The following is a 25,342-nucleotide window of genomic DNA, read 5'->3' on the forward strand; positions in this document are numbered from 1 at the left end:
ATGATAATGCAAGGCCTCTGAAGAAATGTTGTTGAGCACCATATTTAATTCTGGTTCTTAACATCAGGGCCCTACTGAAAGAGCCTGCAGTTAGCACATACATCCCTGAGGAGACAAGTACAGCATGCTGCTGGTGGCACTGGAGAAGAACGCTTATTCATAGTGGTACAAGAATGAGAACACTTGCTCAGAAACTCAAACGTTACCACACATGTGATTCAAGGATTTATTAAGTCAAGTCATACATGCAAAACATACTGCTAATTGCATTAGCAAAAGATCAATGTAAAAACTTCACAATTTTGCAACTTTTAAATTTTGCTTTAGTGGTTGAAAGGGTGTAGTTCAACATTGTATTCCTGCCAGTTTAGAATGTACAGAACATTAGCACTAATTTACAGAACCTCACAGACCCAAGTCACCATTACTCAACCTATGCTGCACATGTACATGTAGTGACATAAAGAACACTTGTCTGCGTTAGTAATGTTACGGTGGTGGGGATATCCGGCAAACAGTGATATTTGAGAAGGTTCATAGTTTATAGAGGTTTAAAATATAAAAATTACTAAAAATGTGTAAAGCTGCTTCACATGATTTTTACACCTAGTTAATAGACTAAAAGCTCCTCAGAAAGCATATAACTTACTGGGTCAGAAATAACAGGAAAATAAGGAGGATATGCTTGAACATTCTACTCTACAAAAAAAAAAAGAGCAAATTTCTATCATCAGAAAGGTTTTAAAATACAAGTTATATTGCTCAGTAAGAAGAGATTCTACAAGAAAAGCATTTACTACACAACAGTTTTGGGAATGACTGGTTCAGAGCTGTACCTAAAATGAATGCCCTAATTGAAATTCAAAGGAATTTACCTATGAACACCAACCTCTCTTCCACTACTGCACCTCTGGGAAAATGGCCGCTGATTTTAACCTGCACTAAAAGTCAATTCAGTTTCAGCTACCCTGGCAGTGTAGTGTAAGTAAGTCAGTCAGTCATCTGTACAGTGTCAAAATACTGTCTGGCACTATTATTTGATCCAACCCAATATTTCATTTATCCATCACAATACAATGCTGTCAAAAGGACTAGATACACTTCAGTAAGAATAGTTATTTATTTTTTAAATCACAGCAGCAAGAACTAGATTGCAACCAAGCCCTTACCAATGATAAAGCATTTTACACTGTGACTCAAGAGTGTCAGTCATTGGCAAAGATTTAGGTTTGATATACAACGCTATGCAATGACTGCGGGCTGAGAAAACGTTTCATAATAAAACACATTAGAGTGCAGTGTTTTGCTAATTTACGGTACTGTTATTTACTGTGAAAAACTAGAAAGTGTTTTTGTATTTCCTACCAGAAATTAGAGTCATCTTCAAGAAGAATCTTTAAAAAACAGTTTAGTGCTTAGTGTTCATAGCACAACAATGCAACTTAGTTCAGCAGATAGTTTTGGCAACACTTAATTGAGCAAGAATAGGATTTTAAAAATAAGGCTTTACATAGGTTTGTCTTTTCAGGAGTTTGCTTTTAGAAGAATGCAAGGTAACTTTCATACTTTAAACAAATGAAACAGGGAGATTGTTGATTGGTTCAAGAATTTATGGAAGAGAACTAATTTATAACAGAAAAACTTGGCATTGAGTGTGAATGCTCCATTGTTCTGAGCAAAGCACAGGGTTTGGAGTGGGGTGGGGGAGGGTAATGTTTACAGCAGCAGACATTTTCTCTTCCTCTTCTTTACAGGAGGGGGGCACAGAACTGCTCGGATAGCTTCATCAAACACTGTCTTGAGGCCTCGCTGTGTAAGTGCTGAGCATTCTAGATATTTCACTGCACCTGTGGAAAGCAAAAAGGCAATTACAAAGCAGTTTTCCACAATTACAGCAGCACTGCTTCTAGCTAACTCCACAACGAAAGCCAGGCACTTATTTTAATTAAGGTACATCTTCCACAAACAAAATTTAGATCAAGTCAACAATAACCCTGTTGCCATCATACCAATCTCTTTTGCCATGGCAAGGCCCTGTGGGTAGGTGATAGGAGTCAGCTTCTTCTCCTTCAGTTTTTCAATAGTGTCCTTATCATCCCGGAGATCGAGTTTGGTACCCACTAAAATGATGGGGGTGTTGGGGCAATGGTGCCGCACCTCAGGATACCACTGCAAAAAAACAGCGTAGGTTGGGGGGGGGGGCAGATTTCCACAAAGGCTCTAAGAGTCAGTTAGTTAAAGAGTAAAGGGGAGAACATAAGACCCCGTTAAGGTAGTATTAAAAAAGAGCATACAATTGCAAAACATTTTTAATGAAGCCAAAAGGTATTTCCATATAATTAAAAAATTTACCCTATTAAGGGCAGTATTTTTTCCACACACCAGAAAAACCCTGATCTGCACTTCCATCACGGTGGAGACCACCTCTCATTTGTGAAGTCTCCACATTGCCATATAGCTGAGTTGTCCAAGGCCCTGAAAGACTGCAACAGTACATGCTCACTGATGTAAGAAACAAGTACCAACCTAATATTGACATGCTTTTGGTTTTTAATGTTTTTCTTTAAATTGCATTAAAAGTGAAGTTCCTGTTTGTGATCTTAGCACCTCGTTGGCTGAAAACTCTTAAACTACTGTTACCCTATCAACGCATCAAGGAATGATTCATACTTAAGAGCATTTCACATGCCCTGAACTTCCACAACTTACAAGTTAGGCAAATGGATTTCTGCCTTTTCAAACTATATTTCACATTGCCTGCCAAAAAAAAAAAAATTTTAAAAAATTGCCTAACATTTTCTAGACAGTGCTGTAAACTGAACACTATATGTCGAACCCTTAGAAATAAAGTGATACCAGCTTGTACTTACCTTAGCACGGACATTTTCAAAGGAAGCAGGACTCACAAGGGAAAAGCAGATTAAGAAGACATCCTACAAAGCAAGTTGATACAAGTTAGCCCAGCAAAGCAACCATTACAAAATCTCATCACCCTGAAAAGACTAGTATCACCAGCACTTATATCACACTGTCACCTATATCACACTTGCAAAAGACAAGGTTGACGATACAGTTGCACATGACAATTAGAGGGAGCTTTCCCAAAGGGAAATCATTCCCAGGCAGCTACAAGCAGACACAAAGGGTGAGGGGAACCAACAACAAATAGATTGTAGTCAAGTTCATAATCAGCTGCTGCAGTAGCCAGCAACTAAAGCACTAACACCACTGCACTGCAAGCTTTTTTTCCCCTAAATGTCGCTTCTTCTCCCTCACTGACATTCAGGAAAAAAAAACACTTCAGATCCTTGACAAACACAGGAAGTAATGGAGAATCATCAGACTGGCTTCTGAACTGCAGTTGATGCTCTCTGCAGACATCTAAGTGATTTAAGCCTTGAAAGACATGTAACGCATCAGCATAGGATGTTGCAAAGTGTTAACCATTGGCACTGATTTTTGAAATACGAATATACCATTAATATACTATAAAGTAGTCTTAAAATTGCAAAGGCAAAGTATGGAGGATGGGATAAAAAAAAAAAAATCATATAACGATAATTTCTGCAATGATTACTTCCATGCCCAAGTCAGGAATCTTGTAGAACTGTCACTTCTACTGAATGTCAGTATAAGAAGATTTCAGAACTTCTGTATAACCAAATTAGGATTGAGAAGGGTATTAAAAACCTCGACAGTCCCTCCTTCCTCCTTCCCTTTCTAAATAATGAGAAAGCAGAGAGAAAAGTAGGTGTTTTTAGGGATCTTGCACATCTTGCTTTTCAACTGAAGGCAAAAGAAAGATTCTAAGTAAGAGCGGGTAAAAACATTTTAGAGCGCATGTTCATACTAACTGCTGTACAGTATACACTTCAAAAAAAAACAATGAGCTTCATACATGATACACTGTAGTCTACAAGCATTCAGAATAACCACAAAATAATTTGCTCTGTCTAACCAGATGAAGATTACAATCTTGCTGTATGACCCAAAACTCAATAAATGTCTCTCAAAGAAGCCCAACTTTCCCCAACCTACCTCTGCATCCATACTTATTCCGGTATCAAACGTGTTAAAGAATCAGGCATTTCAGAATGTTAGTTGATTGTGCTGCATTTCAAGGCATTTTGTTAGGTCAGCATCTGACATCTGCACTGCTAAGCACTTGCAACCCAGTTGTTCATGCATCACCCCAACAAGTTTCCGTAGCAGCGTCCCAGAAGAAGAAAGAAACAACATCAAATAATGTGATACTATGGCCACTACTTCTGTTTTCCAATTTTACAGGTTTGTGGTGACTGAAGTTCTGCACGTTACACAGACTCTGTCCTTTACTAGCTCCAGAAATTAAAAAATTCTGTGTAACCATGAGGAATTATTTGAAGATTTCAGGTGTCTTGCACACTACCAATCTTAGTAAGCAGGAGGAAAAGCTATTTATTTACAATAAAAAGTTTTGTCTTAGCAACTCATACAAAGAGATTTGGTAACACAGTTCCCAGATCTAGCAATTCAATAGTTCCAAGAAAACTAGTTGTTTAAAAAATAGGGGCCAATTTATCACTATCGTAAGCAAGACAGGATGACAGAACTTGGAACTGAAGTTTAAAGTTTTACATACGGCAATAGGTTGATCTGTCAGACTGGAAGATATATTCTTACCATTGGTTCCTCCAACCTAATAACAGTAGGAGATAAAGTTACTCCTAAAATGGATTTAAGGGAAAACGTTCTCAGCAATTTGTGCTCACAAATATTCACAACATGGCTTTTCTTCTTAAGAGAGACGCTGCCCTGTAATTCAGCACAACCAACTACCTGCATCCAGAACAGACCACCAGACTGCCCCATAAACCTGTAAATGTCAGTCTGCATTGTCAGAAGAGAGTTGCAAGAGCAAATTTCTCATGGAAAGCATCCTCCTAACTTATTGGTTTGGTCTCCTGAGGAAATGAAGTTAACCACCTTTTCTGTCCCAACTTCTTCCTTCCCCAAATATTTTGAAATGCTGCTAAATTTCAAATACATTCAGGAGAAGGTACTAAATTCTCGTATATTTTAAGGAAAAAAAATATTAATACAGGAAAAAGATACAAATTAGTGCCTCCACTATGTCAAAGTCCTTACTGTGAAGTTAATAGCTGTCAACTGCTGGGTGGCTAATCGAGATACACATATTGGCCAAGTAATCAGCAACACCTGCTTTCACCTTACCCAGAACATAGTTCAGGTGCACATAAGGGGAAACAAGGGGCCACAAGAACATGCGAGGAGTGAGTTTTAAATAGCGCAATGAAGGAAGGGGGAGGCTGAAGGCAGATCCTAAAAAGAGTCAGGCTGCATCAGCTCCACTGTTCTCTTCCTCTGTGCTTTTTGTTAATTTCATGGGGTTTTTTGTCCCTTAACTGATGACGAGTCTTACATATTGCGCAAGTCTAAAATCCAAAGACTGCTTCGTAAGTTCAAGACTTACCACCCCATTTCATTTTCTGCTGTAAAAAAAACAATTCAAATAACTGAAAGTACTTCAAACCTTTACTTAACAGTTTTACATGCTTGTACAGAAGAGATTTGTTTTTCCCCAATGCATGCTTAGATTGACATGGAATTCTTTTGCAGTCTATCAGAAAGCCACAGTTATTTTAGCAGGCTGAAGACATGCACATGCATTCCATCCCTTTGTCATAGAGGAGGAACAATACCCTCCCTTACAACTCTGCTTTCTCACACTATTCAGTCATCTTTCAACATACCTTTTTCTATCATGAGATACTTTTTTGAAAATATTTTTACAATGTTAAGCAAAGCTTAAGTTGTAAGTATCCTTTAGATATCTAAGTATTAGAGAAAAACAGTTTTCCATTGTCTCTCTTCCTAGGAAATGCAGATATTTCTGGCATTTCTACTAGAGTTGCCTACAACTGGCAAGTTCATATCCATCTTGGGTATTGTAACTGATGGGAAAGCCTAACTGTAAGAGTTAGTGAGTAGTTAATTACAGAAAATTGTGAATTAAGACAGTTTACTAAAAAACATCAGAGCTGATTAAATAAGATTCACATTATTCAAGAGAGCAGTTATACTGTAGAATAACGGAGAACAATTTTGCATTTTACCTTATTAGCATTGAATATATATTTGACAGTTAACAACAACAGTAATCAATGCCAAAAAACCCCTGCAAATTACCACCTTTCTTTACATATAGCACAGCTCCACCAGATAAAAGTAACTGCTCTAAAGAGACTAGAAAACCAGCCTCTACAAAGATTAATTGTAGCTGAAGCCGCACTGGAAAGAACAGAGCGCATTACTTCAGCATTTTCCTTACACGAGAAAGGATGCAGCATGCAGACAGGACTTAACCAGTTGCAAGCACGGAAGACAGAAGCACATTTGTATTGATGTTATAGCACAAACTACAAGAAGTAATAAAATAGCCACAGCCTGAAGTACATTAGAAAGCTCCAACGCAGCCTCTGTCAATACCAATAATATCTTCATTCAGTACTGCCTCCTTCACATTTAGAACATCTTCACAGATACTAAACAATATCAAGTGCTTAGCAGTGACAGTGTCAGGTTGCAGCCAAGCAGCACGCCTATAAACAAAAACAAACCCTGCTTTTGGCAGGCATGCTAACCCTAAAAATCAAGGGACTAGCTGATGGAACTATTCACCAAGGCGTTTTTGGTTTTGTTTTGGGGGGTTTTGTGTTTGTTTTTTTCTTGTTTTAAATCAAGCATTCTAGCTGAATCTGAGGCTGCAACTACACAAAAGCCAACATGTCTCAGTGCACAGAAATATACAAGCATGCAAATTTTAACATTTGTGCAACCGTACACACATCAAAGACTGTAATATTACAGCTACAGCATCTAGGATGAAGGAAGGTAGCTTGCAATGAGTCACTGTTACTAATAAATACAAGACGTCCAGATGTGACAACGTTGGCCTCATGTTCAAAAAGAGGAAACCTTTATGTTGGACAAAGCTGTACAGATTCTTTCTAGTTTCACACTGTAGTTCTTACTGTTTGCGGATAGGAGAGTGGACGTAGTCTGTCATAGTCCTCTTGACCAGCTGTATCCCACAAGCCCAGATTGACCGGTTTTCCATCAACCATTACATTAGCAGAGTAGTTGTCGAAACTAAAAAAAATAAAGAGTTAGCTGCATTAGCTTGCAGTAAAATAGGACACTGAAGGACTTTTTCCTACAGATTCCTAATTGGGAACATTACAAAAGGAAACATTTTATTGCACCCTTCTGCTCCCCAGAAACAGAGAAGTTGTTCTTTAAATACTGAGCCTGGTATGGGGTAATGGAAGGAAAAAATATGCACAATAGACTTGGTCCAGTCTAAACAGAAGTCATCTTTTTCATTGCTCTTCCAAAGGAAGTGTTAATCTCAGTAAATACAAGAAAGTTTGCGCTTAGCAAGCACTTTCCAGTCGTAGTGGGACATTCAGCAAATTAATCTGTTTCATTTTGTAAGACTTTGAACAGCAGATACATGAGCAACAACCAAGAAATCCTTAATGACAACAGTAGTAAGAAAAAAAACTTATTAATTCTGCTAATCAAAAACCCCTCCAATGAAATATCAAAGTTAATACCCAGGGGCCAGTAGAGGCATGATTTTTACCTTATCTCTACTGTAGGCACAAAGGTTTTAATGATTTGTTAAGGCTAAACTAAGTCCACTGGGAACACAAGCATACTGTCATGCAAAAATGTGGACTTAAGACCACAAAAAGGAAACAGGAGTAATTAAGACAACAAGGCCTTAGAAGGGTAACTGAAGTCATCTGTAAATTGCGTTAGAATGTATTTTGTTACCCGAAGAAACCATCATTACTCACAGAGAGCAAGATAGCCAGATAAACAGACATCCAAAAAGGGCAAGGAAGCTGCCAGTGTATAAAACACCTCCCCCCAACAGGCCCTCAAAAAGAGAACTACACTAATACCGATACTGACAAATCCTTACATGCAAGAAAATGGGAAGCACCAAAATAAATGAATCCCAACAATCATGCCTGAGGAGCTATAGAGCTGTGGCTGGCTTAGCACAGGATTGGCAGTAGTACAAAAAGTGGAAGGAACAAAACAAACAAAAAAAAAAACCCAAAAAACACAAAAAACACCACTCTAGTCACATAAACCAACTATTTCTGACTACGCTATGATGTTTTTACAAGCTGTTCAGCCTTGGGACTGCTTATTATGAATGATATTAAAGATAGGAATAACACATTATTTTAACAGAGAACAGCATCTAATAAAGTGTTAGAAAAGGTTAGTCCCTAATAAGCAAGGCTTAGTGAGCAGAGAGAGGCTAAACTGATGGAGCATGAACAAGCACAGGTATGACTGTGCTAAGCAGTAAAAGCCCAAAGTGCTTCTCCTTACAAGCACCTAGATACTCAGTTAAACATTTAAGATGAAACTTAGGGATGCTTGCAGTCAATTCAAACAATTCAGGTAAGGAATCTGGAATGGCAGCAAGCACAGAGAAGTTGACATAAATTTGTTTTTAGGATTTTATAAGTACTTACACAGTGGGTATGTATTCTCCAGGAAATGCATTGGTTGTGTAACTGATGAGTAGGCATGTTTTACCTACAGCACTGTAAAAAGAGAAAGTTCACATGTAAAAAACATTCATCTTTAACAATGAGAAATAATAGGGAAGAAGACTGATTACATCCAGTCATCTAAGGAACAACTGAATGCCAACAGTAACTATTGTGCAGAAAAACAGCTAATAGACTGTAGCCTTAGGACTACTAGCAATGAAAACACACCTCATATAAACATCCATTTTGTAAAGTGGTAAATTACCAAATTTTGTTATTCTTTAGACAAAACAAAAAAAACCAAACCAGTATTAATAAGACTAACATCTGCTAGTCACCTGACTGACTACTCATCAAGACTGCTTTACTCCAACTCCCTGAAATTAAAAAAAACTGAAAACTATTTCCAGATACCCTTTACACAATTCCAAAACTTCATCTTTTCCAGAAAATGGTATATTTTCACATAAGTGAAATTTGAAAAAGCTTGAAAAGTATCATTTCTCAACACATCATTACTTTTGAGAATTTGAGGCATAAATACAAAAGATAATCCTCATAATATTTATTGCTATTGCAAAATTACTTCCCACAAGCATTTGTCAACTATTCAAACATTTCAGAAACTGATTTATAGATACATTACATTCCAATGTTGAAGAACTTGAAACACCGAACCTTTCTGCATCGATCTAATTCTGAACAGCCTCAAATAGGGGCAGGACAAGGTTCTGTCCCACGTTTCTTTCAAAACTCTGGCAGCCAGCTCCTTCCCTCTCCACCCTCCTCCCCACATCTTATCTAGAGTCAAACATTAGATTAACAACACCACTGAATTTTTATTACAGTTTCAATTAAAAGGTTGGAAAACTTGAAATTGGACCATATTTTCTTTAAAATAGACTCCGCAAAGAGCGTTTCTGACACTGCAGACTGGGTCCCATGCTGGTTTCTCACTTGAGGCGCATAATCCTTTAACAGTGTGAGAGATTCCAGAAGTGAATGTGCAACTAGTTCCTCAAAAGCGATAATGCCCAGACAGCCTTACAGTCTTCCCAATCACTCTTCTCAAACAGACAAACTCTCATGCAAGGAAAACTGCATTGTCTTGCAGATGTTTTATCACTACAATTTGGTCAAAGCAAGTCAGCAGTAACTTTCAAACCTTACTGTACTTACACGTATAATTTTGCCATTAGTATTAGGTTTGACTCATGAGCCTCCTGAACTATATCTTTCACAAGCTGAAGGAACTCATTAAAGTTTTAGTCTAGAACTACAGTTAACATGAAAAAAAAAAACAACCAAACCCAAAACACCAACACAAAAAAAACCCACAAAAACCAAACCCAACCCAAGAACCAAATGCTACTGCTAAAAATATCCTATTATCCTTTAGCTTCTGCAGAAGAAAAAAAAATAACTCACACAAACAAGCTTCATTCAAGGGCTTACTAGCTCTCCAGCTGCAAACGTTTTGAGGCATTCCCATCTGAATTTTACTATGTATCTTCCACTTAAATGACTGCATTTCTTCTCTTGGTTTGGAAGCATGTAAGCTGTCCCTTCACTTACCAAAGATTGTCTTCAAAATGTTACTTAAAATGATTTAACACTCAACATTAACCAACCAGCCTTACCTAGTAACTCACAATTTAAGGCAGGTTAAGTAAATTTGAGCTTTGTCACAACCATAAGTTACTGTGTATCTTATAGCAGAATCTGTAACAAGTCTCTCCATTAAACTTTAAGCAGTTCCATGCTGCATTAGCCCAAGAAGCAGCATCTGACATTACCTTAAATCCCTGAGCTATGAAAGAGTTGCTTCAATGTGCAAAGTTATCTAGGATTTTATCCTATATGCCCATTTTTTAATTGTAATTTTATGTTTCTGAGCTGACACCTAGCATAACATCCCATCTGCTGCAACTCTTTCTGACCATACCATGCTGTTTTCCACACTTTTCACACCTGCTTCTAAGGAAACAAGATGCCTGCTCCTTACACAGTCTGAGATTTTTTTTTTTTTTCCTTTCAGCATGCACTCTCTTTCACCAAGCTCTAACACCACCACAAAAAAGAGGGCATTTAATTCTTGGTAATAATTCTCTTGGTAATAATTCTCTTGGTAAGTACAACCTCTGAACATTTTCCTGCAGTAACAGGCTTGAGACATACTTGCGCTCAAAAGTAGGAGAGGGATCTACCCTTCAAGAACTTGTGTGGGAAAGAATCAGGGACCAGTATGACAACACAGCTAGCTAATTTAACAGCTGTCAAAAGAGCAGATCCCATCTTATCTCCTGCACTAGCACTCATTGACTCTGTAACAAGCCAGAACAAGGGGTTAAGGAAAGCCATTTGCTCCCTGAGCTATCAGTTAGATCAGTTTGAATATATTGCTGAATTGCACTCACAACACTATAAAGCAGGCTACACTGGTTCAGCTTATAAAGGACAAACGTGAAAACCTTTAAAATACTGAGAGGAGCAAAAGCCAGCTTCTTTGGGAAATTTCTTGAGGCGCAGAGGCTACGTGTTGTCATGCTTCTAGAACCTGTTTGGTCTGACGCTTCATTTTCCAGTAAGTTCATTACAGGTAATTTAAGCTTCTAACAAATTAATGTTGAACTCAACATTTTCAGCAGTGGCTCAAGAACTGTTCTCTGCACCCAGGCTCCTTTGCTCACCTTGCACTGAAACGGGTGAGTCTGCTCTGACTAATCAAAACAGTGCAGGAAGGAGGTGGTGAGAGATTTCAGTCCAAGCTTGGAAGTGTGTTCCTGCAGCACTGATCAGCCAGAGTCATTTAAACAAGAAAAAACACGTTCAACAACTCTGTTTCAGGCTTGCTCCATCTAGGTTTCCTGCTTTCCTTGCCTTTTGGCTCACTGCCCTATGAATCAGATCATTACGGTCACCAGTCAAACACTAATGCCTACCTTTATTTATAAAGTACATACTCCAAGTACTTTATCAACTTTTTTAGACTCCTAACTTCTGTATTAAAGCAACTCCCCTAAAGAGAATTCTAACTGTTTGGCAAAATATAAGACCTTGTACATAAAGGCTGAGACTAAGAAACTAAAATAACACCAAACCAAGATTAGTCATAACAAGATTTCTAGCAACTACTTAATCATAGGTCTGTCCACCCACTATTACATAAATGAAACTACTAACATTTGACTGTAATTAAAAATATGGCCTACAGAAATCTGGTGTTTTAACCACTCAACAATAAGCGAAAGACTTAAAAAAGACAGCACTGAGTCCCTTATTGCTTCCGGGTACCATCAAGGAATCAATGTATTTATACAACCATGTATGTATTAATTCCTGAAAACAAAACATGTCATCTCTTTCCTGGCCTTATTTACACTAACAAGTTTTATGAAGTTTCCCCACGGTGTTAAAGGTGCTTGGAACCATGTTATATGACAGGCACTGAAATGCCATTGGAGTACCTGCACCAGTATTTCTTCCACTCTAAAGGCACTAGAGCTGCACAGATGGCTGAGAGTCTCCTACTTTCCTGCAACTAAAAACTAATTGTGAGAATTTAGTTCCTATGTGCAGTCATGGTAATGGAGGCCAGCTGAAGTACTTGCTGGTTTAATTCCAGAAACACCAATATCTGCAAACAGGTGGCAGCCTTCCTAAAAGGCTTTGATTATGTCATTTCTTTCTTTCTGTGATCCACATGAACTACCTCCCTAGCAGACATGATGTACAACAGCCCAGATCTTCACTCATACATTAAACAGCAGCTGAGATTTCTTTAGTACCATCCTCAGATCAAAAGTTCAGTGTTTTTGCTATATTAGGTTTAGCTACTGGCTCTGCCAGATAAGCTGTTTTACTCACTATGACACACCCTCTCCCAAATGTGCTGTCCAGGACCTACAATACTACTACATTTTTTAAACTTTAAAGGTTCGGTAACACAAGTTACTAAATTTCAAGTCACTGCACTCTCTACAGATAGCATTGGAGGGACCCGAAGTGTTCAGCATCTTACATCAACACTGCACTACACTCAGTAAGAAGCTAATTACCACCACCACCCTTCTCAACAAGCTATCAAATCAAATACATCATGGCTTTAGCAGATAAGGCCTCAAATTAAGCAGAGTTCCAAACAAGGACTCTTAGTTCACTGCTCTTGTTATTACAATATTTCTACAATTAAAAATGCCTATAAAAGAGCATGAAGCGTGACCGCTTCTGAGGCATCTAGTAATCCTTTCTCCAAAATGCAGAGCTTCCCCTAATGTTACACGACATTACTGGAGATTTCATACCACTTAACAGCTGCCTTTTTAGAGTGAAAACAAAAGCTGCTAAAAATAACTTACACCAATGCTTTTTCTCGAGTGTCAATCAACAGCAATTCCTGCAGTTACCCAAGTGCAGTGCTCTTCATCTGTCCTGCACATTCCTACTGCTCTATATCACCAAGAAGTCAAAGCAACAGTTGTCATTTATTCTTCCCCAAACAATCCTCACAGTGAAGGAAAAAAAAAAAAAAAGGGCAAAATATGATGGCACAACTAGCATACATGCCATGTTTTTCTAGTCAAATTAGTTGTCTAAACAGATACTAGTCAAAGCTCTAAGAATAAACACAAGTTACATATGAGAAACAGCCTACTCATTTACAAATTAAAAAAATAATAATCACACAGGTACTTCCAAAGCTTTGTTTATTTCGTTCCTAGCAGACCTTTGCAGAGAGTACATAAAACAATACCTAAGTTTTATATTACATAAGCAAATCTTTAACTTGCATTGTTTTAGAGAAACTCTAAAGCTTTAGCCTTATCTAAGCCAAACATTACACATTTCCTAGAATACCTGTAATGCTTGAACTTTTGAAGCAGCAGCACAGAGAAACACAAATAGTTAAACTTTTTTTAAGAACACTGAACGGAGAACGATACAAAGCTGCCAAAAATGAGCAATAGTGCCTGGATGGAACCTTAAGAGAGATTTGTTTCTAACTAACGAGGAAAGAAAACAATTTAAACTACTGTATTTTGTTCACACATATGTACAAAACTCAGGCAGAATTACACGACTTTCATTTCGAAGACAAAGAGCAATAAACATGTTAGGAAGTGGAATGGTTTACAAAGCAAATGACGAAAGGAACTGTTTTGTTGAATGAATTACTGAACATTACATGGTTTGTCTGTGCTGAGTTCTCAAATTCAGTGGAGGAAGTAGACTGAACTTTTTCCCCCCACCTAAACATGATGCATTGCATTTATTTACAGCATTGTCACAGGCGACATGGTTCAGTTGAATTAAAAAAAACTATAACAGAAAAGCAAATTTGTTGGTTTTAAAATCAATACAACCAAAACAACAGTCCATAGTTATCCTACCTAGCATCAAAGAATTGCATTACTATGAAAAGACTTCATTTGTCAAGATGCCACTTTCATGTTCATATTGCTCAAAATCTTACACAGCAAGTCAAGACAAGTTTGTCACTAGACTAAATTTATCTTTCAACCATACTTAGCCACCTTTTTAGGGTCTCTACATCTTAAAAAAACAAAACAAAAAAAACCCCACACAAATAACTTGAAGATTAAGCCACCACGTGAAATTACAGACACTGGCAAGACCATTTAGCTACACTTCACTCCTCTGTCATCTACAGAAGTTTGCTGTGATACCAATTATGCTCAGCCTACACTAGGATTTTTGTTTCTCCTAAGGGGAAAAAAAAAACCTCACAAACTGCATAAGACAAGTCTTATTTTCCAGCTGGCCTGTGATGCTCCCCTGAGCTCTGACAACGAGTAAGAGGAAGAATGCCTCCAAGTTGATGGGAATAGCATCATGGAGAATATTCAGAAGTAGCAAACACACAAACTCTTTCCCCACCACAACTCCAGCATTCCTCACGTTGAAATCCAACAGCTAAACTTAAGAGTTAACTCGATTCCAAAAAGCATCCTCAAGTTGTTTCCCTTATAAGTAATACCACATTGGAATGCTGTAGGTGTAACAGTTCTTTACAGACAAGTTTATTTGTATTTCAAGTGCTTTATCAGCCTCCTTTAGACAGGAACCTTACAAGACTAGATCTGTGCATGCAGAAAAACAGTCTCTGCTCACAAGCATTTACAACCTGCTTAGTTTAGCCCATTTCACTTTGTTTTACGGCAAGAATCAGATGTCAAAAATCAAGCTACAAACAGTAGTAAGTTTGCTACTCCCACAAAAGGCACTTCAAACCAATATTAAATTTCCCGTACCGTGAAAAGCACGGCAATTCTTTTTTTTAATAGGCTTTGATCACTTCGCTGTGCCTACCGACGAAGGAAACACCAGAAACAAGCGACAGCTCCCGGGTGAGCCGGAAGACGCGGCCCACCCCGCCAGAACAAACCCGAAGCGCACACCCTCCTCCACCACGGCAGGCGAAACCCACTTCTGTCAGCACCCACCCCAATTATTCGGCCACCACCACAGCACCCACCCCCGGAGCACCTTCCCCGGCACCAATCCAGCGCTCGGGGCGGGGGCGGTAAGCGACACCCACCGCTTACCGACACCCCTGCAGACGCTCGCTCTCCCGCTCCCCCAGGCAGCCACCATTTGCTCGCAGCAGTCATCGCCTTGCCCCACGCTTCCCTCCCCTCCCCCGCCACCAGCAGGAAGCCGCGGCCGCCACCCACCCACCCCGCCCCCCCACCGCCTCGCCGCCGACACCCCCGGCCCCGGCGAGCCCCCGCACCCCCCCTCAGCGGCGGCTGGGCCGCGCCCGGGCCCCGCGGCGGGAGCGCCCACAACTTGCGGCGGGGCCCGGGCGGCCCGCGCCGCTCCCCGCCTCACGGCCGGACGCCCTTCCACACACACACCCCCCCCCGGGGGCCGGCGGAGCGCCTCAGGGCGAGGGCCCGACCGAGGGGTCCCCTCAGACTTACCCGTCGCCCACCACCACACACTTGATGGCCTGCATCGGGGCTGCGCCGCGGCGGCGGCGGGTCCTTGCTGCCGAGCGGGGCGGGGAGGGGAGGGCCGGGCCGCGCACGAAGGGAGCCGGCGGCGGTCTCCGCACCAGGTCGCGGCCGCCTCCGCCCTGCGCCTGGGAGCGGGGACGAGGCAGCGGCCACCACCCAAGGCGGGGAGAGGGAGGACTGCGGGGACACAGGAAGCTGCCGCTCCACTCACATCCGGCCGGGCTGCGCTCGGCCCCCGCGGCCCCGCCTTCGGGCCCAGCTCGGCGACACCCCGCCCTGGCGGGGAGCCGCTTCGGCGCCGCCGCTTCGGGCCTCTTCGGCCAGGCGGCGCGCGGCGCCGAGCGGGCTTCGGCCGCCATCGGCAGCGATCGGCTTTCTCCGGCGCGCCGGGAGGGCTTCGGGCGCCATCGGCAGCGCTCGGTGCCGCCGAGCCGCGGCGGCCGCCATGCTTGTGCTACTAACCCAGTCAGGGGACGGGGCGGTGGCGGGGGGGGGAGGCCTCCTCCGGCTCCCGCCGCCTCAGGAGCCGGGGGGCCCCCAGGGCGATCCCATGGCTTTTTTTCTCCAAACAGTCAGAGCCTTACTGAAATGCGATGTCATGCGCTGGCACTGCTGAGGCAAGCAAGCAGCCTCCCTCGTGCTGCGAGCAGGGCTGGCAGCGGTCCGCAGGCCGCGGGAGAGGCCGCCCTGCCGTCTGCAGCCAGCCCCGGCCATGGGCGCGAGTCGGGGCGTCATCCCACACCAGCCCTGTCCACTGCCTCGCCGGTGACGTAGCGACCTGGCAGGCGCCCTGTCCTGTCACGACAAACCCCTCTCAAACAAAAAGCTGTCTTCTCACACCGCTTTGGAGCCTGTCTTTCGCTCCCGACGCAGTCTAACGCAATCCTCGCACCCATCTGCTATCAGGACATCACGCACTGATCTAATTCTTTGGGTCTCATGAAGCATGTTCACGTGAAATTATGTTTGCCCTACAGATTTACTCAGCGGGTGTAGCTCAAGTTACGAGAGACAACCCACAACGTTCCTGATGGGCTGCCGTGTGCAGATGCCCATTTTCCCCAGAGAGCCACCCGCTGTGGGACAGTCCTTCTGTATTGGCTTTGTGTGGCAAGGTTTTGGGGGGGGGGTTACAGGGGTGGCTTCTGTAAGAAGCTGCTGGAAGCTTCCCCCATGTCCGACAGAGCCAATACCAGCCGGCTACAAGATGGACCCGTCGCTGGCCAAGGCCAAGCCAATCAGCGATAATGGTAACGCCTCTGTGATAACATTTTTAAGAAGGAAAAAAAGTTGCAGGACAGACGCAGAAATGGCAGCCGGAGCGAGGAGTGAGAACATGTGAGAGAACCAGCCCTGCAGACCCCCAGGTCAGTGCAGAAGGAGGGGGAGGAGATGCTCCAGGCGCCGGAGCAGAGATTCCCCTGCAGCCCGTGGGGAAGACCACGGTGAGGCAGGCTGTCCCCCTGCAGCCCAGGGAGGTCCACGGGGGAGCAGATCTCCACCTGCAACCTGGGGAGGACCCCACGCCGGAGCAGGTGGGTTCCCGAAGGAGGCTGTGACCCCGTGGGAAGCCCGCGCTGGAGCAGGCTCCTGGCAGGACCTGCGGATCTGTGGAGAGAGGACCCCACGCTGGAGCAGGTTTTCTGGCAGAACTTGTGACACCGTGGGGGACCCACACTGGAGCAGTGTGCTCCTGAAGGACTGCACACCATGGAAGGGACCCACGCTGGAGCAGTTTGTGAAGAACTGCAGCCTGTGGGAAGGACCCACATTAGAGAAGTTCGTGGAGGACTGTCTCCCGTGGGAGGGACCCCATGCTGGAGCAGGGGAGGAGTGTGATGAGTCCTGCCCCTGAAGAGGATGAAGTGGCAGAAATAACATGTGATAAACTGACCATAAACCCCATTCCCCATACCCCTGCGCCACTGGAGGGGGTAGGTAGAGAATCCAGGAGTGAAGTTGTGCCTGGGAAGAAGGGAGGGGTAGAGGGAAGGTGTTCTGAGATTTGGGTTTATTTCTCATTACCCTACTCTGGTTGATTGGTAATAAATTGAGTTAATTTTCCCCAAGTTGAGTCTGTTTTGCCCGTGACAGTAACTGGTGAGTGATCTCTCCTGTCCTTATCTTGACCCACGAGATCTTTCTTATATTTTCTCTCCCCTGTCCAGTTGAGGAGGGGGGAGTGATAGAATGGCTTTGGTGGGCACCTGGCATTCAGTCAGGGTCAACCCCCCACAACTTCTCACTCGGTGTGCCAGCACATTGCCAGGCCAGAACATTTCCCTTCACTGATGGATCCTCACACGGCCCTCCCTCTTCCTGATGTGCTAAGACATCAATTAACTCTGCTGGCAAGTTTTAGACAGGTCAGTGCACAGTCAGTCTTCACAAGATGGGACAGCCCAGGGACTGTCAGGCTACGCAGAGCCTGGGGTTTCTTTTTTCCCCAAGCAAACCAGTTATTTTCAGGAAATACTGAAGTAAACGTCAAGCAGAGCAGGTCTAATGATCCCAGGAGTCTTTTAATTTCCATAATTAGTTCTTGCCATAATTCTGCTTGGCAGAGAAGCTTCTGGTTGGACTGATGCACACAACCGCTATTCCCTTTGTTTGCGTTGCCATCCATTCCTCAAAGAAAGTATGAGGAAAGGGCCCACTTTGCTTCTGCAAAGTGATGATGAAATCATGATTCACTGAAATCGATATAGTATACCATCATGGGTGGTTTTCTAGTGATTTGATCTCCTACTAATTTCAGAATATTTCTAAATTATTCTGATACCACACAATGCAACCTCATCAGTGGACAGAGCATTCCATGATATTTACTGCCTTCCGTTTTTCTTTTGCTGAGCAAAGATAATTCTCAGATATTTCACATCAGTGAGGAAAACATCATAACTATTGCTGTGAACTGACAGGCTATTTTTGCAACACTTGTATGTCCATGTTCCCTCATACAGATGGAAGGTGAAATGACTTGTCATTTAAGCCAAATATCCTTAGAGCCAAGACTCTGCTGCTGCCAATGACCCGGCAACTGTTCTCTGCCCGGCAGCCAGGAGCTGCAGAAGAGAGGTGTGGGCAGTATCGCAGTGCTCCTGCTGTTCTTGCCTGCTACAACAGCTTTTGGGGCCTTTGAGATACTGCACAGAAACAGGGCAGACATGAAGACTATCTAATTTATGTCATGGTCCTGGGGAGACCCAGAACATGGGAAGATTCAAGGGATGTGCAAAACTGCTTGTGATTTTCCCACCACCTACCTATTCCTCCACTGGTTCTTTTTTATCCAGTGTAAAACAGATGGATGATTAGAGTTTTTTTACATGAAAAAGAGGTACAACAAAATTTTCAGTATTATTACAAAATAGCATACAAAGACAAGGATGAAGGCTATAATAGAGAAAATACTTACATTAGCACAAATTGCTTTTATGATCCTGTCATGAGACAAGCAATATCTTTTTATGTATTTTCTTTTCAGCGCTCCTCCATCCTATTCTTTTGGGATCAATTGTTTTGCATTGTCAAAAAAAATACTTAAGTTAAAGCACAGTGTATGCTTTGAACATGAATATGTTTTAAATTGTCAATTTTATACCCAGTTGGGTATGTAATTGCCAACATTAGAAAATACCTAGATAAATATTTACTGTTAGTCATTAAAACAATATTACAGTTTGGATGGATAGATGATGATGGTAACAGATTTATACAATTTTTTTTCCCCAGAAGTTTGCAAATCTTTATTTCCTCATATATGATAAAAAGGAGCCTTTCAGAATTGTTCAGAATTTTGCATTTTAAATCCTAGTTGATTACTCTCTTAAGGTAACTTTCCTTATTTGCCCTGGAAGACAAATTGTTACTTGTGTGTATGCTCCTTAGAATACATGATATGTTAATTATTCTATTATTAAACTTTACTATATTTCAGCTACATTTTACTTTATTCTTGCATCTTTTTCATTTAACTAGTATGTAGTGTATTTGTTTTTAAAGAGAAACAAATAACTTATGTGGTCCTGCAAATGCTTAATTCTCTTTTTTTTCCCTGAGAATGAAAGGAGAGACCGACACAGGGAACATATTGAAACATTAGTTTGACAAAAGAAAAGAAACTTAGAGAACAGAATGAAAGACAGGGCAAAGGAGTTAATAACAAACAACTTAATAGAAAAATTATCAGTTTGATAGATACAACTGCAGTGCTGAGTTGTATATAGAAAAGTTACAAATGCACTACACAGAGGAGTATGTAAAAAGAAAATAATGAATGGCAGTAACAATAACCAATTACAAATCTTTCCCTATTTCCAGTAAGATCATGAATCATAAAGTTGAGGCTTAGATCAGTCCTAATATTGTTCTACAATCTATCATTCTTCTCTCACCCATTACAATTGTTGTTGAAAGTCTTTTTCTTAGACATTGAGAGGAAATCATTATTTAAAATTGTTTTGGATACTGTCTGAATGTGTGTATTGCGTATGTGCTGGCACTGAAGGAGGATTATTCTCCTCTGTGGATGGGGAGTGGCAGGGTAATCACGCTGATGCAATACTGGAAAGTTCTACTCACCATGACACAGACTATCAGCATTACAGAGACAATAATTATTTGCACTTTTACAGTATCTTTCATCCCAGACTATTACTGTGTTCTTTAACATGTTAGTTCATTAATAAAGCCACAAACAATGCACAGAGAAGTAGAGATGTACAAGTATACACATTGTACATACAGGGAAACACGTCAGTGAAACAAACAACACAAGAGTGATTCATAGGTGTATTCTCTTACTCTTAGATGACACTTCCTGCTGACACCAGTTCTGTTCAGCTGCCGTCAGGAAAAAGCATGCTACAATATCTAGGTCAAAAGTAAAAGTCCGTCCTTACGGATAGCATAAAAACTGTTTTAGGGGCGAAAAGGTGTAATCATAATTCACAGCCACTTGAAACTAGGGCTTGGGCTGACGTGCAAGAGCCAATTTTACATGAAGCAAAGGTGTATCACAAAATGTCAGAGGGCGAAATAAGGTTTTCAGCATATTGCACTCTTCTCTCTTAGATATTTGTATTAAAATCAGAAGCAAAAGAACCCACCCAAAACAACTGAAGAGAGATTTCTCTTACTGGAGAAAAACAGGGTTTCCAGATGCTTTTTCATGTTAAAATAGCTAAAAGAATTGTCTTTAAAAATTGTGCTTAAGACTTGATTTTATCCTAATTTGAGTTGGTGGTAAAAGTCAGGTGATTAATGATGTACTATTAGGGATATAGCAACTGATACAAAGAAATCTTAATACACAGCACTAGGCATCCAAAATTCCTTCCTGGACTCTAGTTCCACCTGGGGTGGTATCTGCCTTCATGGCCTGTCACTCACTGAGCCTCTCTGCCTTCCCACTTTTACATCAGGATAGTAGTACTTAGTCAAGCTGTTTGGATAGTAGGTAGCACTTAAAGATTCACACCTAACAGTTGCCTGAGATTCTGAAGTGTTTTGCTTAATGATCTTTGAACTCTTTAGGTACATGTCTTTGTCAAGCTAATAGAGCACACAGTTTTAATTAGGAAAGTGACACTACTGCTGTGAAGGAAATTCAGAGTATCTTCACTAAAGTTGGGGAGATATTGTGACATAAAATCCATGTTAGAAAGGAATATAATCCACAAGCAATGGTCTGTAATTGCTAGATATTCCAGGCAGACATTTTTGGCATGATTAGTTTCCTGAGTGTTGAAGAAAAAAAACTGTACCAGCATGTGATATGTACACTGTTCAAATATAGTACTCAGTCTGCTCTAGAAGAACCAAAGCCAGAAATAAAAAAGGAACCACAATGTTTAAATGTCAGCATTTGCTGCATCAGAAAGAACAGATTAAAGGAGCATAAAAATCAAATGTATATAAATCTCTACATTAATAATAAAGCATTGTAAAATAAATGGATCACATTCATGTGATATTAGCATGGATGATTTAGCTGGCATACATACACAACAGAAACAAGTCCTGTATTTTCTTTAGGTAGCTTCTGATAAATATCTCTTCTGTCAAGAATTTCAGTTATAAAAACCACATAAGGCTTTGCATTCACTTATGTCTACCCTCAGGTTTAGCAAGCAGTAACAGACAGTGCTTACTACAGTGAGAACTGTTGTTGAAGGCAACGGGACTATATACAGTAATCCCTGTTTATGGTTGTAAGCTTTTTGGAATAGAGACATCATTATATATTTATAAACAAGGACCTGAGACTTCTCTGTGTCACTGCAGTTTTTTATTGCTGTAACTCCTTCAGCAGAAATACGGGAATAAGCCTTTTTATAACTGTAAGCATCACATTATGCCCTGAGGTGAGGCATTGCTGAAGTACACAGATGTGTAAGCTGCAAGTTCCCCTCAACTTCTACCTATCTTGATATCAAGCATTTCACAGAAATGAGCCTTAAATTATTAAGAAAGAGGATAAAGGTTTAACCATTACATAAGCCCATTCAGTATTACTAGTTTTACTGCCTTCCACTGTGCAACTGTTTTTCATGTGAATAAAGACTGAAGGCTATAAGCTTTGACTTGGCCACTTGATTTGCTTAGAAAGATTTAGTGTTTCTTTTGCTCCAGGCTTGCAGACATGCTTATGGACTTTACCAGAGCTAGGACCTAAAAGGACCAAGTCTTCTGTGATCAGTTTGCCTGAGGACAGATGGAGTGGTAAGAAGCCTACTTCCCTTTGTCATGCTGCACAGCTGTGACTCACATCCCAGCTAACAACTTCTGGAGTGGAAAGCAAGATAATAAATAGATAGCTTCAAAACCCACATTAGATAAAAGCCAGAAATTAAAATCAGCGTTTCCTCATATAGCACGGTCAGCGTTCAGAACAGAAATGTCCATTTATTACAGAAGTAAGACAATTGTCAAAAAGTGATGATATATTCTGGAATCTGTTCCTCACTGGAACCATTTGTAGAAATTCTGAAGAACTGGTAAGAGCAATAAATCTCATAAATAAGTACAAAATAGCTTATTTTAGCATAAATAGAATATAGTAATTGTATGAAACACTTACGGTTTTCCCCCCAATGGTTGTATACTGATAAGATGCTAAGTACCAATTTCTGTGAAGAGGAATACTTCCCAAAATAAGATGTTTGATTTATTCTTTGTTTCCTAAATATAAAAATTACAAAATTGTCCTGTTTGCAAAACAATCTAGGTTAATGGTGACATAGGTCAATCACCTTCTTTCTGTTTTACCAAGAGATGTAGTTGCATGACTGGTATTTCTGCTTACTTCTGGCAGCTAGGTATTTTAATTTAATGTTAGATCCCGCCTTTATTAAACTGATGAAAAATACCTGTTCCAATGAGGTCTTGTGCCTTTTTAATACTGTCTGTGTTGGAGTACCAACACTCCTCAGTGCAACACTGTGTTACAACACAACAGCTGCAAGAGTTGTTCATATTGTTGGTAGCCTTCCATGTATCTAACTATAACTTGCCAACGCTGTGTTGTTAGAATCCACAGTGTGTTCTACACTTAATTTTCTGAAAGATTTTGGAGAGGGGGGGCTCTAAGCTCAATGTAATCACAAACCAAAAGAGTAAACTGAAAGCTTTTGTCACCAGGGACAATAAACTCTCTGAGGGGCGCCTGAGATTCCTGAGTGCCAAGGCAGATTGCTGCTGGGGAAGGAAAGCATGGCATCAGCAGATGGGCTACCATAGCTGATGACAAGCTTCCTTGCAGTCCTAAAAACCCCACTCACAAGAAGGGGTTTGTTAGGAACCACCTGGCTCTTTTTTAACTGAACTTTCAGTCCAAAAAAGTACAGAAGATCACAGGAACTGAAGAGAACAAAATGTTTTATTGTTTAAAATGACTTTTCCTCTTCTTCAAGCTTCTTCTTGGTCTTTTGCAATCATTTTATCAATCATTTTATGCAATTTTTGCATACATAGCAATGGCTATAAAAAGGCACCAGAAAGAAAGAACTGTAAGCATAAATAACCCTAAACTCTGTCTCATTTAAATACTAAGTGTTCATAGTTTATCTGTGTTGTTATTAGTTCTTACAGAGAGCCCTAGAGACCTGATCACAAGCATAAGGATTGTTCTGTGCCATGCTCCAGGACAGAGAGAGGTCCCTTCCCGGCAAGAGGTCTATCCCAAGCAGAGGGCAGACAGATACAGTAAAACAGGGGAATGCAATTAGATAATATTGGTCCATGTGGTAGGCACATCAAGGGACTAATTTTTCATTCTTTTGGAAATATGGTAACTTAAGAGCCCTGAAAGAGAATAGAGGAATCTTTGCATAAACCTACGAGGAACTACTTCTAAATATAATGGAAATACATTGAGAAAGATTAGGAGGACATTTTGAAAATGTAACAAGTCAGTAATGTTGACTAACAACATTTTTTCTTTGAATAGAGGAACATTTGAATACCTGAGAAGACATTTTATGTAAAATTAAATAAAACATGGAAAGAATTTAAAAGATAAGGATGTGCTTGTCTAATGCAACAGAGAAAGACGAGTCAGGGTTTGGAAGCAAAAATGGGATGATGGCATTAAAGTGATGGAAAATGATCTCTGCAACCATCAGCCACAAATTGCATGTCAATAGTTTTGAACTTCTGCATATTAAAGTAATCAGTGTTCTAGCTGAATTGAAAATGATTTTACCACCATGACAGAGCTGAAATTAAAGGACGAAGTGTGGGATGGTTTTGAGGTTTAGTTTCACTGTCAAAATAATTAGCTAATTTCCAAATCTTGATGTAACATAATCTGGTCTCTTCAACTGGTATTCAGTTGCATTATCCGCTACTTTCTTTGTTGGAAAGCTAAAGAGTGTTTTATCAATCTTACTATTTAATTAAATAATTAGATCCAAATCAATACCGGTGCTAACGTGTTACTATGACCTAATTTATTTATTTATTAATTATATTGCCTCTTTCAGTGTAAAAAGTAATTTACAGCTAATCAAGATTTTAAAATTGATACTGTGTCACATCTGTTTCAATGTGCAACATGAGCCAGAACTAATGAGAATCTGGCAGATATCTACTGATAAATATAAAAGTTAAGCAGCTTCCTGATTTAACCTTTGTGTATCGCATTGCATTGCAATTTAATTATGGAAAGCTACTAAATGTCCCATAGCAGCTAAATCACATTTGTGCTTAGCTGTTGAGAAGATGGTCTCAGTACATATAACGGCGAAGGGAATGGAGACGATAGACAATTCGAATTACCTTGGAACTGGGCCTGGACACATCTCAGTTTTTGTGCCTCCGGTACTAACAGCATTATTAAAAACTTCAGATGAGGAGGAAAAAAGATACACCACTGTCTTCACAAATCAGACGTGCTGAGCTGACATAGAAGGGAAGATGGGGACACCACACAGCAGTGAAACCACTGCTGTGTACATTACTTTCCTGCTTGCAGAAGAACTATACCTGTCTTTGGAAAACTGTGACAGAGGTTAAGACACTGTGGAATCAGAAGCTGTTGCATGAGCTTTATGGATAATATATGTAACTTCTGTCTCCTGGCTTTTTTGATTTTTTTTTTAATAACTTGCTGTAATAATAACCTGAAGGATACTTTTTGAATGAACTCATGGGCAGAGTGAGGGCTATTATTTCAAGCTCTCCGGAATTAAAAGAGTGCAGGTAACAAGTCTTTTGAAATTTTCCCTCTTTGGAATAGTACAGGTAGGCTCAAGACAACCAGGCACACGGAAGATA

At 40.8% G+C, this 25,342-nt stretch overlaps 1 protein-coding gene across 2 annotated transcripts; it reads right to left on the reverse strand.

Moving 5' to 3' along the window:
* Window positions 1–212: 212 nt before the first annotated feature.
* Window positions 213–15,784, reverse strand: RAC1 (Rac family small GTPase 1). 2 transcript variants are annotated; one of them, XM_069810134.1, is made up of 7 exons: window positions 15,527–15,784; window positions 8,562–8,633; window positions 7,035–7,152; window positions 4,622–4,678; window positions 2,871–2,933; window positions 2,010–2,169; window positions 213–1,847 (listed from the first exon to the last, which is right to left on the reverse strand). In XM_069810134.1, exons 1-7 carry the CDS (start codon window positions 15,559–15,561, stop codon window positions 1,717–1,719), a joined length of 636 nt encoding a protein of 211 aa, XP_069666235.1. In that variant the 5' UTR covers window positions 15,562–15,784; the 3' UTR covers window positions 213–1,716. The 2 variants fall into 2 exon arrangements, with proteins under 2 accessions (XP_069666235.1, XP_069666236.1); XM_069810135.1 differs by lacking the exon at window positions 4,622–4,678 and having other exon boundaries at window positions 15,527–15,775.
* Between the last annotated feature and the right edge of the window lie 9,558 nt (window positions 15,785–25,342).

The sequence above is a fragment of the Haliaeetus albicilla genome, chromosome 22 (assembly GCF_947461875.1).
Source record: "Haliaeetus albicilla chromosome 22, bHalAlb1.1, whole genome shotgun sequence".
Lineage (NCBI taxonomy): Eukaryota > Metazoa > Chordata > Aves > Accipitriformes > Accipitridae > Haliaeetus > Haliaeetus albicilla.

Excerpts from the sequence above, each read along its gene's own strand:
- RAC1 (XM_069810134.1), bottom strand. The coding sequence starts at position 15,561 with ATGCAGGCCATCAAGTGTGTGGTGGTGGGCGACGG. Across the intron at positions 4,679-7,034 it reads CACTCTCCTATCCGCAAACA|GTTGGAGGAACCAATGGTAA; the intron begins GTAAGAACTACA and ends TACTGTTATTAG. Across the intron at positions 2,934-4,621 it reads TGACAGATCAACCTATTGCC|GATGTCTTCTTAATCTGCTT; the intron begins GTATGTAAAACT and ends CTTGCTTTGTAG.